General features: G+C 45.1%; 1 protein-coding gene across 3 annotated transcripts; it reads right to left on the bottom strand.

Annotated features, from left to right (window-relative positions):
* Positions 1-14,325: 14,325 nt before the first annotated feature.
* Positions 14,326-18,886, bottom strand: LOC125507808 (GDP-L-galactose phosphorylase 1-like). 3 transcript variants are annotated; one of them, XM_048672316.1, is made up of 8 exons: positions 18,759-18,886; positions 17,516-17,957; positions 16,927-17,039; positions 16,787-16,846; positions 15,907-16,131; positions 15,602-15,784; positions 14,810-15,061; positions 14,326-14,718 (listed from the first exon to the last, which is right to left on the bottom strand). In XM_048672316.1, the coding sequence occupies exons 2-8, from the start codon at positions 17,586-17,588 to the stop codon at positions 14,521-14,523; spliced, it is 1,104 nt and encodes a 367-aa protein (XP_048528273.1). In that variant the 5' UTR covers positions 17,589-17,957; positions 18,759-18,886; the 3' UTR covers positions 14,326-14,520. The 3 variants fall into 3 exon arrangements, with proteins under 3 accessions (XP_048528273.1, XP_048528272.1, XP_048528274.1); XM_048672315.1 differs by having other exon boundaries at positions 18,686-18,842; XM_048672317.1 differs by lacking the exon at positions 18,759-18,886 and adding an exon at positions 18,395-18,415.
* Positions 18,887-19,833: the final 947 nt, after the last annotated feature.

The following is a 19,833-nucleotide window of genomic DNA, read 5'->3' as shown; positions in this document are numbered from 1 at the left end:
AGGTACCAAAGTAATCCCGGCAAGGAACACTGGGCAGCGGTCAAGAATATCCTGAAGTACCTGAAAAGGACTAAGGAAATGTTTCTCGTTTATGGAGGTGACGAAGAGCTCATCGTAAAGGGTTACGTCGACGCTAGCTTCGACACAGATCTGGATGACTCTAAGTCACAAACCGGATACGTGTATATTTTGAATGGTGGGGCAGTAAGCTGGTGCAGTTGCAAGCAGAGCGTCGTGGCAGGATCTACATGTGAAGCGGAGTACATGGCAGCCTCGGAGGCAGCGCATGAAGCAATTTGGGTGAAGGAGTTCATCACTGACCTAGGAGTCATACCCAATGCGTCGGGGCCGATCAAGCTCTTCTGTGACAACACTGGAGCTATTGCTCTTGCCAAGGAGCCCAGGTTTCACAAGAAGACAAGGCACATCAAGCGTCGCTTCAAATCCATTCGTGAAAATGTTCAAGATGGAGACATAGATACTTGTAAAGTACACACGGACCTGAATGTAGCAGATCCGTTGACTAAACCTCTCCCTAGAGCAAAACATGATCAACACCAGAATTCCATGGGTGTTTGATTCATCACAATGTAACTAGATTATTGACTCTAGTGCAAGTGGGAGACTGTTGGAAATATGCCCTAGAGGCAATAATAAAAGCATTATATATTTCCTTGTTCATGATAATTGTCTTTATTCATGCTATAATTGTGTTATCCGGAAATCGTAATACATGTGTGAATAATAGACACCAACATGTCCCTAGTAAGCCTCTAGTTGACTAGCTCGTTGATCAACAGATAGTCATGGTTTCCTGACTATGGACATTGGATGTCATTGATAACGAGATCACATCATTAGGAGAATGATGTGATGGACAAGACCCAATCCTAAACATAGCATACAAGATCGTATAGTTCGTTTGCTAGAGTTTTCCAATGTCAAAGTATCTTTTCCTTAGACCATGAGATCGTGTAACTCCCGGATACCGTAGGAGTGCTTTGGGTGTACCAAACGTCACAACGTAACTGGGTGACTATAAAGGTATACTACGGGTATCTCCGAAAGTGTCTGTTGGGTTGACACGGATCAAGACTGGGATTTGTCACTCCGTATGACGGAGAGTCACTGGGCCCACTCGGTAATGCATCATCATTATGAGCTCAAAGTGACCAAGTGTCTGGTCACGGGATCATGCATTACGGTACGAGTAAAGTGACTTGCCGGTAACGAGATTGAACGAGGTATTGGGATACCGACGATCGGATCTCGGGCAAGTAACATACCGATTGACAAAGGGAATTGTATACGGGGTTGCTTGAATCCTCGACATCGTGGTTCATCCGATGAGATCATCGAGGAGCATGTGGGAGAAAACATGGGTATCCAGATCCCGTTGTTGGTTATTGACCGGAGAGCGATCTCGGTCATGTCTACATGTCTCCCGAACCCGTAGGGTCTACACACTTAAGGTTCGGTGACGCTAGGGTTATAGGGATATGTATATGCAGTAACCCGAATGTTGTTCGGAGGCCCGGATGAGATCCCGGACGTCACGAGGAGTTCCGGAATGGTCCGGAGGTAAAGAATTATATATAGGAAGTGCTATTTCGGGCATCGGGACAAGTTTCGGGGTCACCGGTATTGTACCGGGACCACCGAAAGGGTCTCGGGGGTCCACCGGGTGGGGCCACCTGCCCCGGGGGCCACATGGGTTGTAGGGGGTGCGCCTTGGCCTATATGGGCCAAGGGCACCAGCCCCAAGAGGCCCATGCGCCTAGGGTTCAAGAAGGGAAGAGTCCCAAAGGGGGAAGGCACCTCCTAGGTGCCTTGGGGAGGAGGGATTCCTCCCTTGGCCGCACCCCGCTAGGAGATTGGATCTCCTAGGGCCGGCGCCCCCCCCTTGGACTCCCTATATATAGTGGGGAAAGGAGGGCCTCTCATACCACATCTTTGGTGCCTCCCTCTCCCTCTCCAACACATCCTCCTCCTCCATAGTGCTTGGCGAAGCCCTGCCGGAGTACTGCAGCTCCACCACCACCACGTCATCGTGCTGCTGCTGGAGCCATCTTCCTCAACCTCTCCTTCCCTCTTGCTGGATCAAGAAGAAGGAGACGTCACGCTGACCGTACGTGTGTTGAACACGGAGGTGCCGTCCGTTCGGTGCTAGGATCTCCGGTGATTTGGATCACGTCGAGTACGCCTTCCTCATCCCCGTTCTTTGAACGCTTCCGCGCGTGATCTACAAAGGTATGTAGATGCAATCCAACCACTCGTTGCTAGATGAACTCCTAGATGGATCTTGGTGAAACCGTAGGAAAATTTTTGTTTTCTGCAACGTTCCCCAACAGGGTCACCCACCCCATGTTTGTTTTCCCCATTGCTCTCTGCTAAATCAATGCAAAGCCAGGAATCCCTAGATCTTTCAAAAAAAAAGGTAACCATCAGTATCCATTGGCATTTCTCCACCATTGCAGTAATGAGAATCAAGCAACACAACTTGCGTCGATGGGGGGGGGGGGGTCAGTAACCTCTAGAACAGAGCCTTGACTATCCATGATCACAACTTCATGAGGTGGCGACGAGCACGCAACTCGACCCCCATATTTGAATGTGCACGGGTCGCCCTTAACGACGCGGACACTCAAGATAGTGGCCTGAACTGAATTTTCAAGTTGCTCCAGACTTAACTCGATTCTGCAATGGCAGTTGTGAAAGCCAATAGTGTAGAGGCGAGCACAGCAATGGGTGTAAGGGTATGCTTGATTGATCAATGCTCTGTCGCGAGACTCTGTTCTGCCCTTAACCCTTAGTTCGACTTCAAGGTCAAGCTCGGGCAAAATTGCCTGAGCTGGGCCAGTCAAGCGCAAAAAAGGATCCTGCAAGCATGGTTATATACACTTAATTGCAACGAACGAATCAACAATGAGACATGCAACATACGTCAAGAAAAGAAAAGAAAAGAAAAGGAAAATGGAGAGAAAACAGGAAACCAAAAGCATACATACATCTTGTGTGACTTGTTGGGCATTTTCCCTTGTTCGATGGAAGAGAATGTTGCATTTGAAATCGACTCTGTCCCTGGCAGCGACCATGCCATACACATAGAGAGGCCACTTCAAGTCGCCTTTGATCCCGGCGATCTTGACGGAGAAGATCTGCAAGCTGGTCCCGGTGGCATGATCAAGGTCGTCTGGCGTGCAGTGTGTAAAGTACATGGGGCTCAACGTGGCTACGGCAGCAAGCAAATCAAGCAAGGAGCTGTGAGGAATCAACATTACTCTTGGCTTCGAAGGTCCAGCCCGCCGATAAACCGTTCCTGCCTCTGCGGTAGGTGGCATATAGTCTCTCCTCCATTGCAATCTGCTGCTCGACAGATCTCGTCAGCTCCGTCTCCTCCTCCTCCTCCTGGAGAGGGTGAAGCCTGTAGTACTCATGCATGTACTCCTCGGGCTCCTGGAAAGGGATCAGCTGCAGCTTGTCGCGGACCCGGACCTTCTTTTCCTCGGCAATCTGCTCCTGGATCTCGCGCATGCGGGCTGAATGCTCCTTCATAAAGTTCTGAGCATTCTTCTTCATGGATGATCGGCTGCCCGCGGCATCGAATCCGACCTCGATGAGTGATGCTCTGAATTTGGCCAAGTTGTCGCACATAATTGAGAAGTGGTTCGAGATGTCTTGCCTCTCCATGAGTTGCACGGTCTGAGATGCGTTCATCTTGTTCGTCAAGAACGATGCCACCTCCTGCATCTGCACACGGATCGTCTAAATCTGCTGCTCAGGCTTGGTCATGTCCATGGCCACCTCCCTTCTAGGCTCTAGGGACACTCTTCCTCGACCTCACCTGCTGTGCCCACGCCTTCTTCCGCGCCGCCATACGCCATCGCTCTTTTATTTTGGCTAACCGGCCGAGCGCTTAGGGTTTCTACGGGGTGCCATCCGGGTCCGGGTTCGACACGTCGTGGAACCAGACTTGCCTTTCCCAGTTTCCAGTTTCCGTCTTTCCATATTTCTGGTTTTCTCTTCTTTTTTTTCATTTTAAGTACTCCCTTCGTTTCTTTATATAAGATGTGTTTCTTTATATAAGATGTATCCGTTTTTCAAAAGTCAAACGAGTGCATGTCTGACCGAGTTTTTAGAAAAATATATCAGTATCTGCAATATGAAATCTATATCACTTGATCCATCATGAAAAGTAGTTTAATATTTTATCTATTAGGTATTGCAGGTGTTGTTATTTTACTTTATAATCTTGATTAAACATTTAAATGGTTGACTTGCACAGAAATCAATACACCTTATATTCTGGAATGGAGGAAGTACCCTTTAGGTTTCTTAACTTTCCTTTTTGTGTTTCTTCATCGGTGTTCCTCCCTCATGGTGCCTCCGCCGCTTGATTTATGTTTCCTTACCCTTGTTGATGCCCTTTGTGCGACCATCACCTCCTCCACCTCCATCCTCCGACGATCGCGATCGCTGGCTCATTTCTTCTTGTGCTTCGACCATCTTCTCCGTGGGTCCCTACTCTATAGGCGGTTGTGGTTAGTTTGTCGCCTCCCTATGTTTCACTTTTTCATTTTCTTTTTCCCATTGTATTCATGGGAGAGGGAGTTTTATGTGGTAAAAAAGGGAGGGGCACCATAGCTTTCAACTATATCAAATCACAACTTTCAACTCAATAATCAAATTTATTTAATCTGATTTTGGCAATCTGTCTCTTTTTTATGATGTTGCAGGTATGGCTTGCCCCTCTTGCCGTAGGCCAAGTGGCCCTTGCACCCTAGTAATGATTTCCTGGATTAGTTCACTTTGGTGTTGGATGGGCGGTGCTCGAGGCATGTGGTAATTTCAAGAACATCTTGAGTTGAATTTCCAATGTACACACACATGCATCAGCAACCTAGGGTGTATTTTATTACCTTCAAAGTGTCTTTTTCAAACACCTTGGTTTTTTTTAAGTTGTGTACAACACCTTGTTGCATCATCCAGATATATGCAATTGCATCATCTAGATAAGTATGGCATTTTCTATTTGTTTTTTTTTGTAGGATTTCCATCTAAGCAACAAATGCGCCATTTTGAGCAGTACAAACAAACATCATGCCACACCTCACCCAGACAAAAGCACATGCATGTATCAACAACCTATCCTGTCTTATATCATGCCTTAGGCTGTCTTGTAGCAATTCACAACACATCAATGCATCATCAAGATAAATATGACATTTTTTTTGCAAGGTTTCAGCCTCCATGGCTATAAGAAGGAATTAGTGGCACTACCAAGTTAACATATTTGGATTTCCTTATTTCATTTTCTTGATTGTTTATTCCTGGAGGCATGGAGATCCTCAAGGTCAAGATGACGGGTGTGTGCTTGCTATTGCTCATGGCACTTCCGCTGCTTCATGGTAAGCCTTGCCTGATATAATTAACTAAACATAATAATTCAGTCGTGTTATACTTTTTTTGATGTTGTTATGCAAAATAATATCCTTATTTTTACTACAGGATCTGAAGGCGAGAATGTGATATAATTAACTAAACATAATAATTCAGTCTTGTTATACTTTTTTGATGTTGTTATGCAAAATAATGTCCTTATTTTTACTACATGATCTGAAGGCGAGAATGTGATATAATTAACTAAACATAATAATTCAGTCATGTTATACTTTTTTCTGATGTTGTTATGCAAAATAATATCCTTATTTTTAGAGTTATTTACCCAAAACCACCACACTTGGAGCTAGGGTAACCACTTAGTACCACATTAAAGGCAGGGCATAAAAACCACCGTTTTTGTGCCTAACTAATAACACGTAGCACTGATAATCGAATAACCTCACAAAAACAGCCAAACTGACCGGTTGGGCCCACATGTAAGGCTGACGTGGCATGCCTATGTGGAAGTTTTGCTAAGATGGACCTAGGTCCCACCTGTCATCCACCCACTACCTTCTTCCTTATCTCTTCGACAGGTCACGCACACAGGAGCGGGGCAGGGAAGTTGCAGACGAGCTTGCCGGCGGCGGCCAGGAGCGGTGCAGGCCACCATGCTCCCGTAAGAGAAAAGGAGGCCACCACGCTCCGGTGGTGGAGAGGTGCTCCTCCGTGTCGCACGCCCTACTCGGCCGGAAGAGAAAAAAGGGAGGGCAAGTGCGTGGCTGCGGCGACCGGGTTGCTGAACGGCGGTGGCGGTCGGAGTTGGCGGCGTGGAGCTCCGCGGTGGCGGCAGAATATAGCGGTGGCGCTCCTGAGTGGGAGCAAGGAGGCGGGGTCGCGCGACAGGGGAGGGCACGATGCGTTCGCGGAGTCGCACGGCCTGCTCCTAGCGCTGCTCCCGCTCTATGCGTCCCTGCCTCCTTCCTTCATTCCTTGCCGCGCAGCCATTGACGGCGAAGTAAGAAATTTCGGCGCCTCCATTTTGCTGTCCATGCCGAGCGGGGCCGTACGCTGAGCTCGGGCGAGATCCCGCCCCGGCCATGTCCGCGTCCACCGGAGGAAGAGCGGCCACTTCCATGACGCGGCCCGCGGACGCGAGCAGGTCTCCCGGAGGAGCTCGCCGGCAGCAGCCAGGAGTGGTGCTGGCCAGGCATTACCGCTGCACATGTCCTCTGTGGCGGCGGCGCCGGCGATGTCCGTGTCCAGTGCTCGCCCACAACCTGTTCGGTCAAATGCCCACAGAGGAAAAGAGAGAGAAATAAAAAAGAATAGGTGGAAAAAATAAACACTCTAGTCATTGATAGGTGGGACCTAGGTCCAACTCAGCAAAATTTCCACATAGGCATTCCACGTCAGCCTTACAGGTGGGCCCAACCAGTCAGTTTGACTGTTTTCGTGAGGTTATCCGACTATCAGTGCTCTGCGTTACGCATTAGGCACATTTCCGATGGTTTTTTGTGACCTGCCTTCAATGTGGTACTAAGTGGTTACCCTAGCCCCCAAGTGTGGTGGTTTTGGGTAAATAACTCTTATTTTTACTACAGGATCTAAAGGCGAGAATGTGTGGGCTCGTAGATGGTACAGCAAAACCTACACTGATCCTAAATGCATGGAGCTAGGACCAATGCGACCAGCACAGTCGTGACGATGGTTTCAATGAAGGGTTCTGTGACAAATATGATATTGAATATGACCCTGACTTGGGGGTTTGCATCTGTCGGAAACCCTGTTGATGATATTGAACTCATGCTCCAGTCAATTCATCCAAAAGTCCGAACTGATGGAGAAAGGTGGGCAATATATTTTAAAACTCTCCCTCACGTCTAGGCTATTTTAGTCTTTAGACATGGGATATATGTAGGCCGCAGAATCGTTTTATTTAATACTGCATTGGCAGGGTCTTGAACTCAAAACCTCTTAGCTCGGATACCATATTGAATTCATACTTCAGCGAACTAATTCAAAAGTCCGAACTGATGGAGAAATGTGGGCAATATATTTCAACAGATGATGCTTCAGGATGTGAGGCAACATGTAATAAGATCTTAAGGCAAGTCGCCAATGCACCTTTAATTTATACAGTACAATTTTGCCAGCTCTCATCTCCTTGTCATACTAGAAATCATCCTAGAAATTGAGGACGGAACAATAGTTATTGGACTTCCATATTTAACAGTTAGTTCTAAGAATGGAGATGGGTGCCCAAATCAAAGGCATGTAGGGCTCACGGAGATGGGTGTCCAGGGATATGTAGTGAATTCACATGCCGTAAATCAAAACTGACTTCATGTGCATGGTGGCAACTATGCATAGGCGTTCTAGTTGACATCTGTCCTAAGGAACCAACGGGGTCAAACGTACCATCAACTCTAAGAATCTCGATAGCTCCACTGCTAAGTCGATGTTGCATGCACAACGCACTCACCAACAGTAAAACCTTGCTTGAAATAATTATCTGAAGAGTAATAACCATTTCCTAGTGTAGTAGTATTTTCTGATGTTATTACACTAAAGGTTGTCCTTATTTTACTGCGGCATCTGAAGGCGAGACTTCCATGGAGTTAAGCAAGACCTACACTACTTTGTACTGAACGAGCCATAGATGCCTCTAAGGCCTTGTACAATGCAGGGTGCTCAGAGAAGATGCTTAGAAAAATAAACCAAGCTTTTTTTAAACATCGGTGTTTATTTGTACATGATAGATGCTTAACTAAGCGTCTCTCATGTAGAAATAGACATCGGTACTTTAAAAAGACTCGGTTTGTTTTTCTAAGCACCTCCCTAAGCATCTTCCATTGTACAAGGCCTAAGGCCAACTCCACCGCGCGACCCCAAACGGATGTCTGTTTTGTCCGGATTCTGTCCGTTTGGGTAGGGATTTGGAGTCGTGTTCAGGCGTGTCCTGAGATGCTGTGGTCGTGCGCCCAGCGCGCGGCCGCATCCGTTTGCCCCATCATGTCCGCGTTTATTTTAAAAAAAAAAGAGCAACGTTTCAAATGCCAAGCCCTAGTCACTAATATCAACGTCATTGCCTTCTTCATCACCATCACCTTCGACATAGATGTCATCGTCTTCATGCCACGAGTCACCATGGTCGTAGTCAGCACGGTCGTCGGCCTCTTCATCGGGCACGTACTGGGCACGGCCATCCTGACTTTGGGTCTCCTCGGGGTCGTAGGCACGGCCATGCCCACCCTCGAAGATCACGTCCTCCATGTACTGGTTGTAGAAGGGGTCGTCGACCGTTAGCGTTGGGGTTGGCATTCCATCAAACAAGACGCGGCGGGGCGGCATGGTGGCCGTGAACGATGCCCGTGCCTGCTTTCTTTGCATCTCGACGGACGGTCGGCCGCCGCTGCTGGACCCAGGCGTGATGTTAAGGTCGATGACGGCCGCGGGACACGGTGTCGACGGCGCGAACAAGCCCACGTCCAGCGACCCCGAGAAACAGGTCTGGTCGTCGTGCCTTGGCGGAGTAAAGCCGGGCGACATGGGCGCGGTGTGCGAGGTCGGCGACTGGCAGTGCGTAGGCCGGGCGACCGACGAGCCTGTGCTCGCCGGGCCGACGGCCGCTGCAGGGAACCCGGCCGGACGGCCCATGCCAAGCATGAGGATGGCGTGCGCTTTGTTGACGAGGTCCTCCTTCTCGTCGGCCACGGCCTTGCGCTGCGCGGCCTCCAGCTCATCGCGCTGGGCGGCGAATTTGGCCGCGGCGGCATTGACCTTGACGACCGCTCTCTGTGCCCTCCTCTTCGCCGATTCCGCGTCCAACTTGGCGATCTCCTCCGGCGTGCACTTCGACCGCGGCTTCCTTGGCCCCTTCTTCTTCACCTTTGCGGGCGGGTCGACGACCATGCCGCTGGAACTCGGCGGGGCGTCGGCCATGGACGGAGGAGAGAGGGGGCGGCGGGAGGGACGTGGGAGGGTTTGGGGGAAATGACGCCAAATAGGCGTGGGGCGGTTTCGTTTCTCCCACCGACAGGCAGGCTAGGGGAGGACAAGCGCGCGCGTCCCGCCCGTCCGCGCGCTGTCCCTTTCACTCCAAAACCGGCGCAAATTTGGGCCGGGGATGGGTCGAAAGCGGACAAAAGTCCGTTTGCGTCCGTGCGCTAGGCCGTCTCGTTTGTCCCTTTTACCCCAAACGAACGGGGCGGACAGGATAGGGCCGCGCGGTGGAGTTGGCCTAACACTGCCATGGCGAGGGCTTGACTGAAGGGCAGTGTGACATGACATCCTTCAACTCCATCATGACATGGTGTGATACTTGAGGATGTGAAGCAACATGTAACAAGTTGCAGAAGTTGTAACTGTAACAAGTTCCCTTCATTTATACAATTTTGTCAAGTGCTCATCTCCTAATTAGATCTGCAAACTGAGGATAAAAGAATAATAATTATAGGACTTCACATTTAACAGTTCTGAGCATAGAGATGGGGTACCCGAATCAGGGGCCTGAAGGACCTAACATTTAACAGGTCTGAACATACGTAGAGACTAAATTATTTTTGCAACAAAATTATCAGATCCAGTGACTGAACAGTGCTGTCTTCTAGCTCGAACGCACCAATTAGGCAGTGTGTTTATCCTTGGAAAGTTAGAAAAAAAGGAAATTATTCATCTGCTATATCATAGGCTCCTCATGAAGTGATGCAACGTCTGGCGGAAATGTTGCAGAAGATGACCTTTTAAGGCCAGAGATCATTCACATCGGTAACAATACCATGTATTGATTACTAAGAGATTGATTCATGAATTTCCAATGCCCGATACGCTAGGTGTTCTTTTTCTATCGCTATATATAAGATCCAAAGGCACTATTTTGAGTGGTACAAATATCATGACATACCTCACATAAAAACTCGGAGGTAAACCGCTTCAGTCGAGTCTCGAACTCTCGATGGTTCGACGCTGCTCGGCTGTTCTGCACAATATGCGCACCGAACCCGGTCGCGACCCTCTCGTCCCGCAGCCCCCGCACCCTTCCCCAGTGCTGCTCATGTATGCACGCGCCGCCTCTCTCGCATCTTCTCCCATGCTCCCGTGGGACGAATCGATGACCGCTGGTCTGCTGCAGACCGCCGCCAGCGGCCGCTCTCCTCCACTCCAGCCCCAACCGCTATCTGCTCCGCGCTGGCGCCGGCCACCCCAGCCTTCGTGTTGCTGCCTTTGGGCGTTGGCCGTGCCAACCAGTTGCCAACACTACGCCCAGGACTGGCAGCACCTACACAGCCGAGAATCACCCACACCTGGCCACTAATCTTGGGTAATTTATTGAACTGACACAAGAATAGAACTTGCATGCTGTATAAGTTGATTTCTAAATTGATGCATTTGAAATTGAATTTATTCTGAATTGAAAAATAATTGTGTGTATGTATGGATTAAACTCAAATCGATGCATTCGTCTTACAGAAAAATAAGACGAGGATGGTGTCTACACATGTGGGAGGCACGGATGAAGCAAGCTATTGATTTGGTATTCTTTTGTATCCATTATTATTATTTATATCTTTTGTCATGTTTCATCTAGTTTGTTCAATAGTTTCAGTTCTACATATATTATGCAACCAGTAGATTTTCTTCATGCTTTCTTGTGAGGAAAGCTATGGTGTATTTGGGGGATAGTTCTTAAGTTATGTAAATTTAAAAAAAAATAGGGCTTCATTTTATGATTCGTCCCGGGGCCTCAAATTCCTGGAGACGGCCCTGCCTACATGCATGCGGATTTTATTGAGCCATGCGTTTTGAATCATATAACACATCTACTCCCTCCGTCCCATAATATAAGAACGTTTTTGGCACTACGCTATAGTCAAAAACGTTCTTATATTATGGGACAGAGGTAGTAATATTTAGTTTCTATCAAGTTTTCAAACTGCAATATTATTTTTCATTTGACAATATCCTTTGCAAGATTATGTTTTTGTTTCAGTTTTAAAACTGTAATATCGAAAAAAAACATCGAGTTATGTGTCTTCTATAAAATTGAGAACCTCATCCTATGACAATTAAAATAGTGGATTTCATTATTATTAGAATTTTAAATAAAGAGAGAATTCCAATATTCTAATTGCTGGAAAACTCATGGAATAAATTCCATGATATTAAGTCTTCTTTTTTTATTTTAGTTAAAACCGAGAACTTCGTGATAATAATTCTAGACAAATTAATTATAGTAATTCCAAAACTTTTCCTTCTCTAAAAACTATGTTATTAGTCACCTTGTCTGGTTTATCAGTGCAACGTAGTCGCATTTAATCGTTCATCTTCATGGCCTAGCAAAGATGAATTAACGATAATTACATCGCATGCAACTGTTTTGTTTTTATTTATTGAGTCGTATCATACCTCTGAGCTCCAGCACAGCACATTGATTACGTAGTACACTAATAACTACTCTGACATACCTGTGCAGACAAAGGATATCACATGAACCTTTCTTGCATGCAAACGCGTGACATTAACTGAGAATATTGACTTTTGCTGCCCAATTTAGTATGCTACCCCACCACGCTGCACAAATATACCATTAAGGGCATCTCCAACAGGTTGTATGTTAGTCTTGTTGGTAAAATGTCCATGTCATCAACCAACAAGCTATTATACAACTACTCCAATGGGTTGTATGTAAGCTATCCAATAGATGATGAGACAATAAATGTGATTGCTCTCTATTTCACCTTGAAGCTTGTGCAAAGGTTGTTGGTATTACTACATACAACTTTGCTCTCTCTCCACATTTAATACATGCCACATCATCACTATGTCCTAGGTGGTAAATTTACCAACACCTATCTCACAACTGTTGAAGATGCCCTAAGTGTCAACTATATTAAATGTCAAATGACATGTACGCACTGCTAACCTATACAACTTCGCAATGTATTCACGTGTAAAAAATCAGTTCAGCTAAAGTGACGCGAATCCCCAGGGGGCAGACGACAGGCCGTGATTTTGGAGGTCGTAGTTGTCGTGTGCTCTTAATCCACCTCCCTACCTAGGGTGTCTTTTATCACCCCCTGGGGTCTTTTTTTCAGTGTAATAACGTATCGTTGCATCATCCAGATAAAAATGGCAATTTCTGTTTTTCGGGTTCCGCCTAAGCAACAAAGGCACCATTTCACGCGCGCGCACACACACATACCAACCAACTAACAACATATAGTGTCTTTTTCAATGTATACAACACATCATTGCATCATCCAGATATATACAACTTTTTCTGTTTGGTTTATTGTAAGGTTAAATCATCCATCTCCATAAGAAGGGATCAATGGCGCACTACTAAGCTAACCTATTTGGAATTCCATCCTTCTTTGCTTGGGTGTTTATTCCTGGAGACATGGAGGTCCACAAGGTCAAGGTGGCAAGCTTGTGCTTACTTTTGCTCATGGCACTCCTCTTGCTTCCTGGCAAGCCTTGCCTGGAATAATTATCTGAATAATATAATAGTTTCTCAGTGTTTTGTTTTCTGATGTTGTTATGCAAAATCTTACCCATATTTTACTGCAGGATCTGAAGGCCAGTGCAGGCAATTAAGCCAGACATACCCTACTCCGCAATGCAAGGGTGATCAATGCACAGAGCCAGTGGCGAATCTACTAGGGGGGCTTTAACAGGCTTAAGCCCCCCCTCCAGCTTTGCAAAATTAGTTTTTACTACTAGTTTAAAGGCCCAATCCAGCTATTTGTGAGCCCAACACAACATATATTCGCATGAAATAGGCATCCAGCCCACCCTACATTTTCTCTGTAGATTCGCCACTGCACAGAGCACTGCGAACATGAGGGCTTCGGGTACGGGAAGTGTGACACGGACCATCAATATCCTGAACTTATTTTCTGCTTCTGCTTCAATCCATGCTGATTCTGCTTCAAGGTGCTTCAGGATGTGAAGCAGCGTGCAATAAGATCTTAAGGCGAGCCGTCCGTAACATCCAAATATTCCAAAGTTTGGAATCTTAAATAGATTAGTCAATCAATAAATATAATTGATTTCCCTTGTTTGTGGTTGTATTTTTGAAGGTATTAAAACTTATTATGGGCTTGTTTAAGTTTGTCTGTAACTTTATTTGAAATATCCTTCAAGAATGAACTAACATCATTATCAAAAATATAAATATTGGTCGGAAGTTATTTCATAAAAATCCAAGTTATTTAAGTTGAATTGTGTTTGGATTCAATTGGACTTTTAATAAAGCCATTAAAGAAAGGAAGCCAATAGTCAGGATAGCAATTGCGAACGGCGCGGCTGGCAGTTTCTTCAGTGGGGGTCGGCATTTTTAAAAACTGCCATGGCAATTCGTTTAAATCTGGGGATTTTTTGTCCAAAACTGCCACACACGAGAAACTAGCTTACTGTCCAAACTGCCACAAAATGAAAACCGGCTGCAACCATACATAGGATCGAGATGAAAACCGGCAGCAACCATACACAATTTTCTGTTTTTTCTTTTCCATCATCAGCGGCTGCCTAGCCTCTGCAACAAGCCCTGTTGAATCTGATGCTGCCTCAGGATGTTGCGACCGATGCAATGAGTAATAAGATCCATCTTATCATCGATGCACAACTTATAACTGCAACAGATTTCCTTCTCTACATACAATCTTTGAACTCCCAGTAACAACTGCAAGCTATATAAATTTATAACACAACCAAGTAAAAACTGTTTCTGCAACAAAGCTATCAGATCAAGGGCATGTGCCTTCTGAAGCAAACAACCTGAAACAAACCAAGTCATCTGCTATATCACAGGTTCAGTTCAGTTCAGTTCTGAAGTAATTCGATGTCTCACAGAAATGCTGCAAAGTTGTTTCTGTAAACTGCAAATGTAGTAGCTGAAATATCATTGCACAATCCTTGCAATATTCAGAGATTGATTCATGAGCAGAACAGCAAGCTTTATTCATCAACCCGGATGTCTTCAGACATATGTTTCATAGTATTTAGGCATAACACGCCAAACACGGGGAATGGAAGAGCATGATACACGATATGTTTATAGTTGCAGTAACATTCTGGGTGATTTTACATAATGAACCGCTACACAAACTGTTGATGGTTGCATATGCCGCAGGCTTAGGTAACGAGGTCATCAGCTATAGCGCAGCAGAGTTTCTTCAGGTCTTCAAATTCACCATCTTGGAACGAGAACGAAGCCATCCTATTGGAAATTCCGGTCTCAGAAGCTCGGTCAAAATCAACTTTGGTGTGATAAACAAAGTAGCCGCAGCACTCCCAGGCAGAAAGATAGCAGCCAGTGACCAGATTTTTCACCTAAAATCAAACACCAAAGATTAACCCCTATCAATTCCTTGGTGATAAAACATTTTTTTAGATATGGAACACAATGTATAGCAAGTTTCACCTGGGGGAATAAGAAAACATTTCTGCCATTGTTGGACATCATTAGGCTGTGCACAGTATTTTTCTCATGCAAAGCTAAACATGCTTCACTGACTACATCGACAAGTGCATTTACATTGGTGCTGGTGAACACAAGTGCTTTTAGAGGGTAATCAACTATTTCAGACACACAAATGCCTGATCTGGTTGCCCCATCATATAATGCAACAGTTGAGGCAGACTCCACTGGTAAAGGATTAGCAAAGTAACAGGCCTGTAATATTTAGCAAAAATAACACCATGAGATTCTCCTTAAGCATCCACTGCAAACTGGTAATTCTAGTATCTTAGCAATATCTTATTATGGAAAAAATTCTACTCACTTATTTTGATTCATTAATAATAAAACAATAAAACATGGATCAATCTTCCCTTTAAAATCTTACTCATCATGGCATATTAAAGTAAAAGGTTAGAAGCAATTAAAGTACGAAGTATGCTGTAAGCCGGTGACAATGCATTACAGCACAAAGTGCATGCCTATAGTCGAATGCTTAGTGAAGATCAGACCACCAGACAACTCAATGATTACTCCCATTATATTGGTTAGACAGGTCTGTACAGCAGATGGCAGGTGAATAATAATGTACTCCCTCCATCCCAAATTACTTTGTCACAAAAATGGATAGAAATGGATGTATGCAGAACTAAAAATAGGTCTCGATACATTCATTTATACGACAAGTAATTCAGGACAGGGGGAGTACTTGGAGTAAGTTCAAAACATTAAGCACTAGAACTAAGACGGTATTACCTGAAAAAACATGTGCTTTGGCACAATAGATGTACCATCATCAAAGAAAACCCGGAACGCTGTACTGTTTACTTCAGAGGCAATCTTTGTAATCAGCCCAAACATCCTTTTATCCCAAAAGGAAGATAGCTGATTAGTTGAATTTGGGACCAAGAAAATGTGACCATATTCAACAGGATATGCCTTCAGGAAAAGATGTCCATCAGAAATGGAAAAACATGATGCAGATGGCAACTAGCACTTGTATCTATATTCACATTCACAGAGGGTTGGGGAGGGGTTAGGGGTCATTTGAAGGTGCGTACATTCGCAATCAGCAGTACCCCATTGTTTGGGGGTGTAGTTGAAGGAACAACCTCCGGTTCAGTATCTTCTCCTTCTGCAATGCACAAAAGTAATTCCTCATAGCTTTTAGCAGAATTTGGCTTCAAGCATCCAAAAGGATGGCCGAACTTGTCATGTTTCTTGAGGGGAAATGTATTCCATTTATCATTCATCTGAATAACAAAATCCCTTTGACCTTCAATGACCTGTACAACCATTCAAAACCAATTATTTCAGTCAAGCTCAGGGCATATCATTAACAGGATTGATGGCTTAATAAGCTTTTTAAAAGGGAATATAAGTTTGACAGATTGTCAACGGTATGTCTGGCAGAAAAAAACTGTTGGTTGGTTGCTTACACATCTAGAATCGCAACATTTCTTGAAAGTTAAACTTCTGCCACCTAAGATGGAATAGTTATGTGCTTTAACATGTGGATAACTATAAGTGGCAGCCACTAGTATTTATCAAATCTTTCCCATTCCTTCCTCTCTTATTTCCCACTGCTATGTTTCCTAACATCCCCATCCGTACTATCCCCCCATAGCCATCACCATTGGCAGAGCAGGAAAGTCAGTCTGTTCTAATGAGGGAAGCAACAGTGGCAGAATGTGAACAGTTTGATAGGCGGTGTTGCAGGAATATTTGGTATTAGTATGCCACTCTGCAGTTTGATTGTGGAAACTGGGGAAGGGAATAGGTTAAGTATAAAATGTATAAGCCTATATTTTCACATCTCTGGCTTTGTGTTTTTAGATTGGGTATCGGAATCCAACGTGCACAAGCAAACATTTAAAGTTACTTTTATCTACGACACAAGAATTAGGGGGGGGGGGGGGGGGGGGGGGGTCCAAGAAGCACCTTAAGTTCACAAGCAGTAACATCATATCCCATGTGGCCCTTCTGGGCAAAGTTCTCCCACTGTTACATAAAAAATCATCTATAAAAAATGGTGCCATGAGAACTCATAAAGTTTGTGTGAACTCTCAGGTAATACAAACCTGAGAAAGAATGAATGTATCAAGTAAACTTGGGCTGCCTTGACCAGCATATGCAAAGCTTTTGAGGGCATCGTGTTGTTCTATACCAAGACGGTAAAGATGTATCTTCACACCTGAATATCAAAGAGAAATGTATGAATATTACAATGCCACAATAATATATAACTGAACATGTGCTGTTATTTTAAAGGGTTAAAGGCGAGTACACAGCTAGGTTTGGTAAAAGGAAACTAAGAAAGTGCTTGCCTAAAATTATCTAGGGATACTGCAGTATTCCAAACTGCAATTGTAGCATCAAGCAGGCGCATATCATTAATTCAACTATAACATAGCTATCTAACTCGGCAGAGAGTTCAAATATGTGGAAAAACAAACGGATAAGCTTACATACACTAGCTCATCCTTTTTGGTTTTGTTTTTGGTGCCAGAAAATAGTAGAGGATAACGTTTTTGGTGCCAGAACAGTGTATAGGACAATTATGGTTTTAGACAGGCCAAAGAAGAAATTCATGATTATAGGATTAAAGAATATTATACAGTCATTTCTAAATGAGACAAACATTTGGAAGTTCAAAGCATTTTTGTTTACCTTCAGGTTGATCCAGAGGAGAGTTCTTGCTGTGAAAACAATATCCACCTTCTAGTTTGGTGGCTGACACCATACTTACAATTCTTATTATTATGGACTACTAACTGAACTAACTATAATGCTAAAGGCCTACTTCAGACTTGTGCAGCAGCACCACCACCAGCAAGGTAGGTGAGATCAGAAGGATGCCCCCCTGCAGATGGGAGGGCACCACGGCCACCGTGGAAAGAAGGCGATGCAAGCAGAAACTTAGGAAAGCGATGGACACATTGTCTTCCCCTTCTTAGTGTAACACGGGTTGCTTTCCTTAGAGCCGTGGCTGATCTTCTGAAGCCAGCCCTGCCGGACCAGCTATCCAATTTTGCAGGATCAACTTGGCTCTTCTTCTAGGAGCTCCCCACAAGTTCTCCGATCATAAAATGCAGTATTTTTGCAGGACAATCTGAACATGAGCAAAGTGTCAGCCGATCGAAACAGTAACCCAGGTCCTAAAAAGAAAATCATCTGAAATTGCAAGCATTCATACAAGCACACACTTCCTCCGTCCTGAATCAGTTGACGCTCAAACCGGATGTATCTAGCACTGAAATACGTCTAGATACATCCGTTTGAGCGTCCGTCAACCGATTCCGGACGGAGGGAGTAATATTCAATCAAACACCACACAGGATCTATGCCGGACCATACTCCGACTGGTGAGCAAGCTAGACAATGCATTTCTTCTCAAGTACAGGTTGTGAAATCACGGCATCATGCCGCCCGTGTCCCCATATCTTCACTGCCAACGAAAACATCCTAATTTCCTAACGGCGGCATGACATTCAGTTTTTTCCCCTCCGTGAGCAAATAATCGGGGGCCTTCAATACGAATCATCTTACCTAGAAACTGCGTCATAGTACCAGATTGCTCCACACCCTAGAGGCGTACACAAGATAAATGAATACCCCCCCCCGCCCCCCCCCCCCCACACACACACACACACCCACACACACCCCTCCGGTGCATTTGCTTGAACAGGACCAATTTCGAGAAACCTACACCCGAATCGGGCGGAAGAATGCGAGAATTTCGCCCGCCCACCCTCTATTCCGTCACAGATTATACCAATCTGCGCCGGCTGGACTCCATGAGGAACACACAAAATCGATGGAGAGAGAGAAAACACTCACAGATTCCGGTGAAAGCTAGCGGATTTCGATCTCGCGGACGCGAATAAATAAGAATGGTCGGATGGATGGGTACCTGGCTCGGGTGGGTGGGTGGGTGTCCGTCCGTCCGGCCAAGAAGTAGAAGAGGAAAGGGAGCGGGGGAGAGGGATGTTTGCGCTGGAGAGGAGAGGAGTTTGGAGCCGCCAGGAAGGAAGGTTCCAGGAAAATTGGCAATTGGCTTCTTTATTTGCACAAGTGGTATTTTTCCTTTCTTTATTTTTTTTACATCACAAGTGGTGTTTTCCATGGACAGCTATTGTTTGGATGGTTTTTGGTTAAATATACCCATGGATTTGAAAGATTCCACAAAATACAAGTGCAAGCATTTTTTGAGTAATTGTATTTGCTGATTTTATTGAATGCCACATGCCAAGTTTTTATGTTTTGGCAGGGTGTAAAACATATGGTTTTATGCGATTTTGTGCAGGTGGTTATGTGATGTGGGTCATTACTTTTCACGAAATGTATCATAAAACATAGGGATCTCTATAAATAGATATGTTTACATATGGTAATTGTTTTTGTACGCATGGCGTGGATAAGAAATGGAAAAGCCATGCAACTATTTGAACCCAACTTAGTATATTCCAGGGTGGGGAGAGAATTGACAATGAGAAGGAAAAATAAAGGGTACGTGTGAGGCCCTCGATCGACGTGTGTTTCCTTGGTCACGGTCCACTCAATCCCTTCTTGATCTCAAGGATGATGAGCTCCATGATGTGGTTTCTGGTGGCGGAGTAGGCCAAGAAGTTTGACTGTTTGAGGTGGCTGGCGATGCGGTGCTCCGAGAGCTTATATGCCCCATGCTTCAGGAGCACCTGGGCCATCGGATTGAAGATCCAACGGACCGTTTGCTATGTTAAAGACTTGAGAAAGTATACATTTCGTCCCTTAACTCTTGGCCAAGTCTAAATTTGGTTCCTTAACTTTAAAACCGGACAACTTGCATTCTCAACTATTGAAAACGGACAAGATTCGTCCCTGGTCTTGGTTTTGACCGGTTTTGGTGCTGACTCGCCTCGGTTTTGACCGATGCTGACTCAAATCCGTGTAGTTTTTTTTTCAAATCAATGAACCTTTTTTTGAAATTCACGCACATTTTTTATATA

The sequence above is a fragment of the Triticum urartu genome, chromosome 5 (genome assembly GCF_003073215.2).
Source record: "Triticum urartu cultivar G1812 chromosome 5, Tu2.1, whole genome shotgun sequence".
In the NCBI taxonomy this organism is placed as follows: domain Eukaryota; kingdom Viridiplantae; phylum Streptophyta; class Magnoliopsida; order Poales; family Poaceae; genus Triticum; species Triticum urartu.
This window is presented reverse-complemented; position numbering and strand designations above follow the sequence as displayed.